The sequence below is a fragment of the Falco punctatus genome (genome assembly GCF_963210335.1).
Source record: "Falco punctatus genome assembly, chromosome: 9".
NCBI lineage: Eukaryota > Metazoa > Chordata > Aves > Falconiformes > Falconidae > Falco > Falco punctatus.
The window spans coordinates 7,051,647-7,064,614 of record NC_137589.1 but is presented as its reverse complement, the minus strand read 5'-3'; the positions used below and the strand labels follow the sequence as shown (position 1 = coordinate 7,064,614).

The window sequence follows — 12,968 nt, the reverse complement described above, 5'->3', positions numbered from 1 at the left end:
TCATGCATTGTATAGCTTCAGCCTGTCAGTCTCAGGTCCACAGTTACGCCTGCACAGCACAATCACACATATAAATGTTTACATACACTTCCACACATAGCAAAAGCATCCCAACACCACTGAAGTAACTCTCACACAGGAGACAGAATCAAGTTACTTATGAAAGCTTTCCAGATACTCCTATAAAAGATGCCAATGCACTGCTGAAAACCCTGAGCAGACAAGAGAGCCATAACAAAAATCAGACTACTGCCAGAAGTTGGAAACAGCCTGAGATCTACTCCTCAGAGGCCCCTAGTCATAAAATGGAGCCTTTCTGAAAGTCATAAGCAGACTGCCCTTATGTAATCAGCACTGTTCAACTCCTATTTATATTTTGTTAATATCTGTGTCAGAAGAAAATGTATTCATGAGAATCTATCCAGAACAAAAGAAGCAACCAGTGAACTATTTGCCCTTGCACGTTTCGAGTCCTTTTTGGTCTCCTTAAAGGCCAGCCCCCACAAGTGAATTACCAGACTCAGACAGATGGAATCAAACACTTCTCCATTAAACTTTGTTTTGCTTGAAACATAACCAAGTAAAATAAGTCCCTTAATATGGAAAGGAAGAACTCCTAAGTTTTCATGCAATGTTCTGTATCAAACCAGAGATCTGAAAGAACAGCAAGTGCTAGTAACTGTTCTTATAATACACCAGTATCTAAAGTGAAGAGATTTCCTCAAACCAACATTTTGAGTTACCCTAAGGGACTTCATTTTGTCTTATAAAACATCAAATACTTCGTTTTGAAATTATATGAACAAGATTTGAAGACACACGTTCAAAAGGGTAGTCAGAAAAATCCATACAGCTGAGTACTCAGACAGGACAGCTCAATGCAGTTCGGTCAGCTCAGCATTCCAAGTTCAGAGGTATGACCACGAGTGGAAGGCAAAAATAGGTAAGGTGAAAGCGTGAGCTTATTAAGACCTAAGACTCCTAAAACGGTAATTCATGTCACCGTTTTTTCCATAACTATTCTGCGTGCCTCTGAACTGTTCTTATCTATGTCAATGGAAGGAAGGTCAAAGATAGAGGACCCTGAACAGGTGTTAGTACCCTCTTTGAAAGCACTTTTCAGGCAGCTTCAAAGGACCCCAATGCCAAGATCCACACAAACACTACAAAAAAAAGACAGACTAGCTGTATACTTGAGATGCTTAGATCAGTGAACAACCTGCTACATTCTCTTTTCTTCTTTGTCTGGTTAAAGAAAAGCTTTCTTCGTGATGAACAGAGTAAGCCAAAGATTCTCTCATTATTGTTACAAGAAATAATGCCAGCTCTCATTCCTCTCCACATCCTCAAGTAAACTCAACACAGGGGGGCCAAAACCTTTAGTGCCTTTATGGAAGGCTTCACAGAAGAGGTTACGGCTAAACAAATGCCCTTCATGAAGGGAAGAAAAGGTAAAGATGACTGCATTACAGTCAGACCAACAAAAGGCACCCTTTGAGTGAATTAATTGGCTAACACTTATTTTACCTGTGCCAGTTGCCAGTAAACCCCTTGAGTGGAGGTTCTGTGTACAAAGTGGACTACTTATAAGCCAAGCGAAAGCATAAGCAAGAGAAAAGAAACTGAAGTACCCTTAAAAGCAAGACGTGCACACACAGAGGGCATCAGTCCTGACTACCAACTGGATGAATTAATTTGTCAGTAGTTCAAAAGTTCATTAACAAGGTTGGTTTGTTCTCCGTTTTATAAGCAATGTTTTAAGTTATGACTTCACTTACATATTTTAATTATTAAACAAAGGATACTGAACAGTAAATTGTTTATACAACTAAGAGTTGAATGAATTTCCTTTACTAACTGCCATTACCTTCTGGTGCTTAATGTTGACAGCACATGAATACCATTGTTAGAAATATATCAAAAATACTCATTAGAAAATACTACCTGTTTGCCTCCTTATAAACTCTATGTTCTCTAACAAGCCTCAACTTCCTCCCCTGTCAAGACTTCAATTGACAAGAGAGGAAGATGGACCTGCGAGGCTACACCTGACGTAACAAGTAAACTGAATACAGCCAGAACCTTTACAGGGCACTGAGGCCAACCAGCACAGACAGATGGCATCCACACCACCAAGCTCCCTCTCAGCTAGAGTGTTAACCTGGCTGTTAACGTAATTCTCCAAGATTCATGGCTCAGGCAGATTGTTACCACACTTGGAAAGCGAGAGATGCCCTGGACCAAAACTGCATCAGGGATGCTTTTAACAGTTTTACAGTAGACAACCAGAGCCCAAGTGCTTTTCGTATCGTTGTTTTGTTCATACCTACGAGGGATAGCCCAGTAGTACTAAAGAACACGAACAAAAGGTAAAGTGAGGAGTCAGTACTGAGAAGTCAAAAGCCCCACCTAGGATATAATTGCAAATACTGTATTTGTTCAGGTAAGCAGTCACAACACACATACTCTGTTGCATCAACTGAAGATGCAAACTGTGTTTGTCTTGAGCGAGCAGCAAAATGTCATTGCAGCTCATATGCTCTATTAAGGCATGCTGTAGAACAAGGAATTAACCAAGTGCTATTTAGAAGAAAGAATCAACAGGATGAAGGAGATTATTAGGGAATCATACGGTGATACCTGGTGAGCCAGCAGATACAGAAACAGAGTGATGAAAAAGCATGCATTATCTACCAAACACTGAACACAAAAAACCATCTATTACTGCACTCTTTAAAAAGCTAAGGCCATGACATGGTAATCTGCTAAATACCTACTGTTAACTCAAAAGAGCAGGAAAAAAAAAATCTTTACAAGAAGGTAGAAATGCCTGATAAAAATGATGGCACTGGAAAAGACAGACACCTGTTAAGAAAGCCACAAAGTCACTTCATTGAGGTGAGGCATCCCACTGTGCCTCAACAACAGGGTGACAGGCTACAAAATACCCACTTTGGCCACTGACTTGCTGCAACAGAACTACGCTCTGCAGCCAGAAGTAGAAAATCCTGATTGTTAAAGATGCATGACTTAATTAAAATCTGTTTTCAGCCACCAGTCTTCAGCAGATGGCTTCTCCTGTTCACTAATGCCCTGTAAAGACAGCTTTGTCCAACAAACATTTGTTTTCATTGTTACCATCCTTGGCCTTGCCTTTTAGCTATTTTCAATGCTATCTGAAATAAAGATGCTCTTCAGTTAAAACAGTCTTAGCTTCTGTATCTGAAGTGACATGCCTGCTTTCTTTTGCGGTTCTGATAAATGCACAGTGTCTTGCAGCTATATAAAAGTGATGCCAAGAAATCCCAAGAGGCTGATTTTCTTGGAATAATCTTAAGTCAACAAAGCTTGATTCAAAATCCATCTTTATTCCCCCCTCATCTAAATCTCAGCTTGACAGAATGCTCCTTACTTCTTATTTAGGAGAGGCCAAACTCATGCCTTCAGGTCAGCAACATAATCAATCATCAAGAAAAGAACATAAAATAAGCAGCAGCATTTAGGCTCCCTCACAAATTCACAGCTCCCACAGACACACGCTTCCAACTCCCTCTTAAAGGAAAAAAGAGAAAAAAGGCAGGTAATTGAACCCTTCATTTGGACACAATACATCTGTGAAAACACCAACAAAACTGACCAGAAGACTGACAGTGTTCTGTACTGGGGTACACACGTCAGTCAGTAGTTAAAAAAAAAACAAAACAAAAAACCAAAATAACCAAACAAAAACCCCCAACCAACCAGAATGATTCAATATGGACCACCACAGGTAATAAACGACACAGGCTTATTTTATAGAGATCCTTAGATTTGTGGTGTTGACTTCATAAGTGCAGTCTGAGAATACATTTTTCCAATAAAGCCTATTAAAAAAAAATCCTATTCCTTTACACCCTCAGCCTCTCATTTTCACCCTGCTTGCCACACCCTCAGCAGTAGCAAAATCATTCTTTCAGGACTCTAATGTGAAAAAGAGAATGCTAAAATGCTTTTGGTTAAGATAAATTTTATCTTAAAAAAACAAATGGTACCACTTCACCTCCATCTCAATTCTGTTCACAGAGCATAGCATAAATGTAAACATGTTGAGTTTTTTTTAAAGTGTGTTTATTCCTAGATTGTAGTTCTGCTATATTTCAGTATTTGTAACAGCAAACTGTAAAATATCTTAACAACAGGCTTTGGAAGAGAACAGCGTAAGGGCTGTTTACAGAAAGAGTTCACCATTCCACAGACACCCGAATTTTTTGAATGTTATTTCTATTTCATATCCATATTTGATTAAAAGTACTTCTAATTTAAAAGAATTCCCTCTGATTTTCTTCAAGTAGGTTTTCGAAAACATTACTTTCAGACAAAGCATTATTTCCCACGACCAGATTAAGGGATTTAGACTATCAACTCTATATAAACACAAACCAAAGCAGTAGATCCAACCACTTAGAGCCTGTTGCAGCTTGGGCCTAGCTCTGAACAGCAGGCAGGTACCAGAAGTGGTTCCCAGTAGTTCCATAAGCATACCACAAGCCACAACTTACATGCCATATAAGTGAACACACAGATATACTCCATTACAGCATCCACCCTTACCTTTTCTTTTTTTCCTAGTCTGCTTTGGTTTTCCAACGTTAAATTTATGAATTATTATAAAGAATGCAAGTTCCCTCAGTTCAAGGTTGTGTCTTCTTTCCAGCTGAATACAGATTTTTACATCAGTTCTCCTTGTTACTACAAGGCTACTTTACACAAGCTAAGGCTACGCAGCAAAGAAATTGTGTGAACTCATCATAATGAAGAGGAAACCGATACAATTTGCTACCTCTTCCAAGGCTCTTCCTTTCCTGATATACTACTTCCCCAGAGCCACTGTGAAAACTTCAGGTGGCATTTTTTTCTCTATTCCACCACTTAATTCCATCACATTGCTCGTATTTTTTTTTTCTAAAGTTACTTGTCTTCAAAACAGGGATGACATTTTCTCAAATGCTAGTATCATCTATCAGCCATAAGTTACTTAATGACAGGCCATGTGTTATTCATCGCTAGTTTCAAGTTTTGTTCAGCCTGGTTTTGGGGGATAACTGCACAAACATGGTGGTTCACCAGAAGCCACTGCTTTACAGGTTTCCACAGAGGAGTAACCTAATTTGCTGTTAAACCAGAAAGCCTAGAAACACTGCAGCAGGAAAAAAGGTAAAAGTTATGAAATCAATCTTCTGGCACAGCAATGTTTCCAAGCATCCTAATACACCAAAGCACCACAAAGCCAGTGTGGAAGACTGAACTGGAAGAGCAACTTGCTGTCCAAACTGCTACTTGCCATGGAAAGCTGAACCCTGACTCCTTCTGAAGTCAAAATGCAATGCAAAAATCCAACACACAGTAATGGATATGAGTGAGAAAACTAGGCCCAAAATTGTGTAAAGGAGATGCTTTTTTTTCAATTAAAGAAAAAACACAAAACAAAACAACACTTTTTGTCTCTATCAGAAGATAGCGCTTTTAAAGTATTGGAGCCACGAACTGGTTTAAAGAAACTAGGTGATCCTAGAAGAGAAAATGCTTTTCGAATTGAGCATATTTAGAAATCAGCGGATTTATTTTTGAACTGTATTCATGTTTTTCTTCAACCTTCGCAGAAGCCAAACCTCCTCCCTTTCACAGAAAAACTGATTTTACAGGCTAGACCAGGTCTTTACCAAATCTGTAGGGAGAACAAAGTTGCACTACGGACCAAAAGAAAATCTCGTACTCATGAGTCTCCTTAAACTTTGTCTGAAGACTATCCTAGGTTTCATGCAACGCAGTTTTCTCAGCTTGTTTCAAAACTCTCTCAAAACTACTGGTACTAGGAAATAAATGAAGTGCCCTCATTCCCATCAGCACAGGTTTGTGTCACCTGCCAATGCTTGTGGGTCACCTTTATGTCCCAAGTAATCCTGTGGACTTAAATCCACAAGATTACCACTTCTGCATGACTGAGCCCTAAGCAATTAAGATCTTCCACATTTCCACAGAGATCTTCTGAAACAAGTACAAACTGGAAGAATTCAAGAAGGCACTTTACAAATGTATCCCTCCTTTTTTGCCTATTCACTACCCCATCACCATCCCTTATTCTCAATGGAAGCCGCATACAAGATCGGGACATGATCTGGGTTGTAACTAACACCTTTTGAGGACATCTGTCCTTACCCCCCACCCACTTCCAGCCCAGAACTGACTCAGCTTTTGCACATAAAAGCCCTTAAACGATTGCAGATGGGCAAGTGATTGTAGGAATTTGCAGGGGATAAGACTGGACTGGAACAACCAAGTTCAAAGAAACAAGCTGTAGTTCCAGATCTTCAATCAAGCTTTTCAAAGCTGTAAATGGCAAATGAATAAATACTCCACCCCACCAAATTTTGTTCACAAGCCTTTGCTGAGCCATCTCCTACTGAGAAGCAATGTAGGCTAATTAATGTTGCCACTAACCTAACTGACTTTGAGCTAGAAAGTGGGTATCTCTCTCTGTTACTGATTTATAAATATTTGGTAATGGTGCTGACCCCCTTTATCAATTGCTCTGATGCTTACTCATGAAAAGTATTTAGGAGGAAAGACGTAACTCTTCATTAACAGTTTATTTTCCCTTTACTTGTACAGCCAACATTTTACTTCTCTCATCCCTTGGAAACTTGCCTTCCCTGGGGTTATACATCAGCTGTTGCACGAGTGCTGCCACTGCTGGTACTCTGCTGCTTCTGCAAATCAGGACTTGCAGATTTACTCACCCATTTGAGCAGAGCAAGAAAAAAATACTTGACCAAGGAACAGGTATTAGATTTGGGGAAATGAGCAAACAAGGACATTCAACAAAGCCATTTTTCCTACAGCAGAACACAGCTTCTCAAGTAAGACAAATTCTGTTTGTTTCTTCCACTCACAGACTTGAATTGACCTTCCCCATCATGGTCTCCTGACTAAAACAGTAAAAATTAAAATTAAATAAATAAATAAATAAAAAGGCTGAGCTACACATCCTGAAAGGAATCGGGGGTTAGTTCAAGCTAATGGGGCTGCACCGACTTTTGCAAAGACACAGACAAGTGAAACAAAAAAAAAACCCAGACAATTAGGATCCAAGCATCATTAAAACGCATTTCCTCTCTCAAGCAAGAATAATCATGTCACAATGACAGATAAACCAAATGAAAAGAAGGAATTCTGAAGGGCAGGAAGAAAGTGCTACAATCAATTGGACCAGGAAAACCCTCAAGATAGATAACAAAAGGCTATCAAGGGCTTTGCTTCTCTGCATTGAGCCCAGTTGTCACTGTGATGCAAATGAACCATCAACATACTAGCCAGCAGTTTGAAAGGTTTATCCTAATATTGTCACAGGCAGTTTTTTTTCCTCCAGCTGCTGCCAGGCCTCCAGCATGGCGTTTGCAATCCAGTAAGCAGAAGTATGGGACTGGGCTGAGATGAGCTTTGTGAGGAAGTGAGAATTCCAAGATGGCTTTACACTTACAAATATGAAATACTGCATTATTCCATTCCAGTAATACTGAACTCTCTATTAAATATGCCAAATAAAGAAATACTAATATGTTCTGGCACGGCAGCCTAATGACTAGAAATAAAGCATATGAAGTTTTTAAGCTTTGTGAAAGCTCAAATCAAGAAAGTAAAGAAAAACTTATCTCCGATTTATTTCTGGATCAAAATAATCTGGAGTCTACTTGCCCAAATCTTAATTTACAGCAAATACAAAAAACTGATGCACAAGTCAATTATTCTCCCTCAGGTACAACCCTGCAATCACAATCCAGTCAACCTCACATAATGCAAGAAGAACAAGGAAATGCAAACCAAACAAAGAGCCCCAACCCAAGAAGTTTGGCAAGAATTACCAGTCCTGTTAAAGACAGGAAAGTAAAAATATAACAAGGAAATTAAGACCCTTATTCATTTGCAGGAACTGCTTTTGTATATTCAGGTACACTCCAAGTAAAAATTAGGTTCTCTATATGAAAAATCAGATTCTAATAAAATAATATTTAATAAAGCATACTCAGTGTAAACAAAATGAAGACTTCATATAAACTACTTTGTCTTCAGTATGACATGCTTCTAGAAAATAAAACAGGTTAAACTGATTTGATCTTGAAACAAATTAAGTGAAATGAAGGACTATCAAGTCTGCAATTTTACATATCAGTTTCACCATCTGATAAATATTTACAAGTAAACGTCTTGTCTTCTCATTTCTTAACAGCTCAACAAGTTTCTATCAAACTCTGTAACTTCTCTACAAAAAAAAAATTATATCTTTCAAGGCTTTTTAATAAACAGAATAGATACAGACACAAGTATTGTTTTTAAAAACAACATTTCTATTTAAATGACCAATGACATACAGAAAACTACATATAAAAAATTTGCTGAAGATGATCAGACTAAGAACTCGGGCATTTTTCAGCATGCTTTCCTCTCACGAAAGTTAAAGTACACTTCCTAAGTATCTTTTTTCCACATGTGAAATTATAGATTCCTGTAGAGACAGACCTTACACACAGCTTTATGTTGGCGTCTACAGAATACGTCTAACAGCATTATCAGTTTCTATTTGAAATATAGAGAAGTTTAAATGTAGTTTGCAAAGAGTTAAATTGAAAAAAAAATTCAATGGTCAGAAAACATACCTATTTTTCTTTTAGCAGAATAATTTATTTTCTCTTGCAAGTTATAGGGATGACCACATAGACTCATCTGTACAGGTTAAGTTGGTTCAATACAAAAGAATGCATCACAATATGAACAAACAAATGCATTTCACTTACCGAAAAAGCAGCATATTCTGTACCACAAACTACATTTTCATGAGACTGCTGACAAAGCAGAAGTTGTGTAGTGGCTTAAGGCTACGTTCTTTCCAGCCTTTCTAACTGTCAAATGTCTATATACATACGAAGTAACGTGAGCAGTCCGCTGCTTGCACACAGTTCTTGAGACCTTCCCTTTTGTGGTTTTTAACTATCATTTTCTGAAAATTACTTGCTCAGAAACATTTTTATTATTTCAGTCTAAACACTGTTCTAGTTACAGTTATAAAAAAGGCAAGTACCAGCGACCACTTCACAGAATTTAAGATAGAGCAGTTCAGATGTGTTACCTGCATAACAAAGACTTAACATTGAGAGCATGAAATTTATCATCCAATAACTTAATGAGAACATGACAGTCTAGATAGTTTAAAATATTTTTTGCCAGTAACACTATGACAAACTTGCTCTGTTCAAGTTTAGAATAGTAACTGGGGTTTTGTTGTATCCTGTCTTCCCAGGCCAGTTATCAGGAGACCGCAAGTGAACAAAAAGGGTGAAGTACAAGAAGATGGTACTCAGTCAACTGCAAACCAGGAGGTAGAAATGCAAATAAAATTTGAAGGGGGGGGAAAAAAGTAGATAACTGATTTTGAAGGGGTTTTTTTTGTGCAAAGACAGATTTTGTGCTCACTAATCCAGATCAGGCTATGGCTGCCTCATTTAATGGCATTCGGCCTCCATCCTGCAAAAGGATATAAATACAAGCCACGAAAAGAGGCCTTGCAAGTTTTACCTTCTTTTCTACACCTAGGCAAAACCAGCCACAAGCAGTTCTCTCTCACTACCTTTCATTTAGTTTGCACTTCCTTCTCGCTACAGAGCCAGAATTTCTCAGTCATCTCTTGGTTCTTTATTCTGCTGGAAACTGAGACAGTCTCATATCAGTTAGTTAAGAGAACCTCTGTCCAGAAAACAAAGGGGAAGGTACGGAAGGGCTGACTGCACTCACAAAGTGGGCAGTCTGTTAGCTACAGTGGAACTAAAGCTGGTCTCCGGACCATGCCCAGCACGCATACAGCTGTGGCTGCATCTGCAAAGAGGAAAGACGAAGAGTAGCACCAGACAAGCTTCAAGCTAAGGATACCATTAGATCATGTTGCAAGTTATTGCAGAAATGCTAATGATTTGAACAATCCAATGTGCTTCTTTTCCCAGAACAGTAAGCGGGACAGAACACCCTACTGATTTTTTCCAGATTAAGTACCACATGGCACAGTGACAGAGCACAGTTCCAGAGGCACAGCATACTCATATGCAGACCTTATGTGGAATCCACAGGTTTCACAGCCACATCGTCAGTTCTGAAGACACAACTATGACAAACTCAACCAGAATAACGTTTGTTGAGAGTGCTTTTTTTGAAAGACATCGCAGAGTAACAAACAAAAAGCCTAGAAGTACTTACCAGCTGTGCTCAGTAAAAGCTCCCCATCTCTTTTTGCAAGAAGAAATCCTAATCCTAAAACAGGTCCAATTTCAACCTAAGCAAGCTTAAAGTTCACTCCACAGTTCCAAAATATGCAGTACTTCTCACTGCCTTTCCTATAAGCTTGCAGAAGGCACACAATGGAACAGCTGTTGCGTTCTGCTCCAGTGACGGCTACATTTCAATGGTGGATTAAGTGGTCCGCAACCATCATTACCTAACTCACAGGAGTGTAGCAAGGTCTGTTTATGAAGCCAAGCAATGATGAGACATACTAAGTATTCTTATGAACTCTAGCATAGCCATGGTGGGTAGAACACACTACAAGACACAGAATTTGCGAACTCCACAGTTACTAATTACTGTCTTTGTCCTGCCATTATACTACAATGCATTATTATTTGCATTTTAATGTTCTTGCATACACCTTCAGGGCAGAAATCCTACTGTCTTAACTATCTCTATTGTCATGTGATTCTACAGCACTTTAAAAAACCCCATAGGTAATAGTGAAGCCTAACCACATAAAACGCAAACTAATTCCTTATCTCCCCTCTAAATTACAGTAGAAAGCTGGATTCAGTAGTACTGAGGACACTGTTCTGAGAGTTCCTTTAGACATTTTTGTCTGGAGTTTCATTGCAGCTTAAAGATTTGGGGAATAACAAATCTATATTTAAACTAGTGTGCCTGAACTTTCTAACAGGTCAGACAACTCAGCAAAATAAAGCAGCAAGTACATATGCAGCCATGAGCACCTACACTTTTTTCTGGTAACAATTTCCACAAAGAAAGTGATGAACTTCAAGACAAAACCCACGATACATTCCTTCTATGTGGCAATTCTTCAGCTAAAACAGTTTTTTAGCTAAAAGAAGATATAAGTTAGAATATTAGAATGTAGAGAATGCCTTGGACTAACACCTTCTTAGCTATAATCACAAATAATTGCCTCTTCTTATACTAATGAGCAAAGCAAAGTGGAAAGTAATTTAGACAATTCATTCAGGATAATAGCTTTGTGAGCTGGTATTACTGCTGAGAGATTCATTCTCAATTTCCTCGAGTACAATAACAGAGCAGCAGTAAGTTTTTCACTTCAGGGAGCTTTTCTATCCTACATAAATATAAACAGAAATTCCATTATCTATTGATAAAAACGACAAAGCAAGTTAAATAAAGTTTCATATGCTACAATTTCTTGTAACAGCCATCAGCTCCTTGGATCACAAGTGTAAATAAAACACTTCACTTACTGAAATCAATGAGAAACCTTCCAAATCCTTGCCTTTGGTACTGGGGCATGATCATTATGCAGGAGACATTGTACTTCTGCTGGCAAAGCTTTTCCTGTGGGAAGGAGAAACAGATCAAGTACGTCAAAGCACTGCTGAAGTGGGCAACTGCCTGCACCTGCCACTGTCCTTGTAAAATATCCCAATAAGGTGAACAGATGCATGGGGTCAATACCAAAGTCAAATAATTCCATGTTCATATTTAATTATTAGGAGGAATTATCAAATATAACAGTCAAGTTTTTTTTAAATTAGTGAACTACTCAGCATCTTATTGTCCAAACAGCATAATGAAGTTCAAGTGCTGCAAAGGAGGACAGGAAGAAGAGGGAAATATTTTCAAGCTTCACTGACAATTCTGTCAAGGATATGAAAGTGGAAAATAATATCCATACACACAGTGAAGTTGTATTTTCTGCAACTGCTACACTAAGCGCCTGCCAGTTCCCATCTTTGTCTTCTCTGTCAATGAATCTGGAGTCAGGCTGGAAGGGAGGAACCCCATACCCATAGAACTAAGGAGTTACTACTTGAAGCATACTAACTTTTTCAAAGCTGAAGGCTTCTCACCTGGATCCAAATCAAGGCAGAACACTCAGAAGCCAGAGCTCTTTCAGAGAGAATGCAGTCATATAACATACAGGCAATGAAGGCAAATATTACACTGATTGTTTAAGACAACAGAAGGGAAAAACTAAATTAGGAAGCTGTTCTAACAATGTAAGGTTATAGGTTTCTTTCAGATTTATTGATGAAAGGAAGAGCCTTCGAGTCTTGTTACCTTTAAAAGATTACACACACAGAAAAACAACCCCAAAATCAGCACAAGATAGTTTTGAGCAAGACCAAATAAATCAACCAAAAATATCCAGGTCAGCACAACTGACAAGAAGTTGTGGCAAGCACGTATATAGTTTAAGACACCTCCTATCACTTCAGCCTCCAACATAAGATGACACTGACAGCATCACATGCCAGTATGTTAGTTTCCAAACATTTCTCCAGCTCTGAGAGAGAGCAGATACCAAAGCTGTTATCTCCCAAGGTCTCTTAGTTTCCACAGCACGGTGAAGTATTTTCTCTGTACAGGCTTCCCAAACTCTCAAGACTGCTGCTAACAAGAAGTTCACATCCTGGCAACGTATTTGTAATCAAGGAAGAAAAGCCAGAGCATTTCTGCCAGCAAGAGCATACACCTTCAAAAAAACAACAACAAAACAACCAAACCAGGAAGGGGACAGGACAACACCTGCAACTGAGTAAATAATTTGAGATGGAGCTGAGGTTTTTTCTCCCAAAGTTTAGATAGCTAAAACATTTATGATCATCAAGTCTGACAAACAGACTGGCCAAAAGCAACAGGGGCGAAGTGGG

At 38.7% G+C, this 12,968-nt stretch overlaps 1 protein-coding gene across 8 annotated transcripts in view; it reads right to left on the bottom strand.

The window, feature by feature from the left end:
- The window catches only part of KAT6B (lysine acetyltransferase 6B), a 145,376-nt gene that overhangs the window by 20,843 nt on the left and 111,565 nt on the right, over positions 1 to 12,968 (bottom strand). For all 8 annotated transcript variants that reach the window (XM_080403181.1, XM_080403185.1, XM_080403186.1 and 5 more), the window contains one exon: positions 11,556 to 11,649. In XM_080403181.1, coding sequence (XP_080259307.1) covers positions 11,556 to 11,649 — 94 coding nt within the window. The remainder of the gene's footprint in view (positions 1 to 11,555; positions 11,650 to 12,968) is intronic.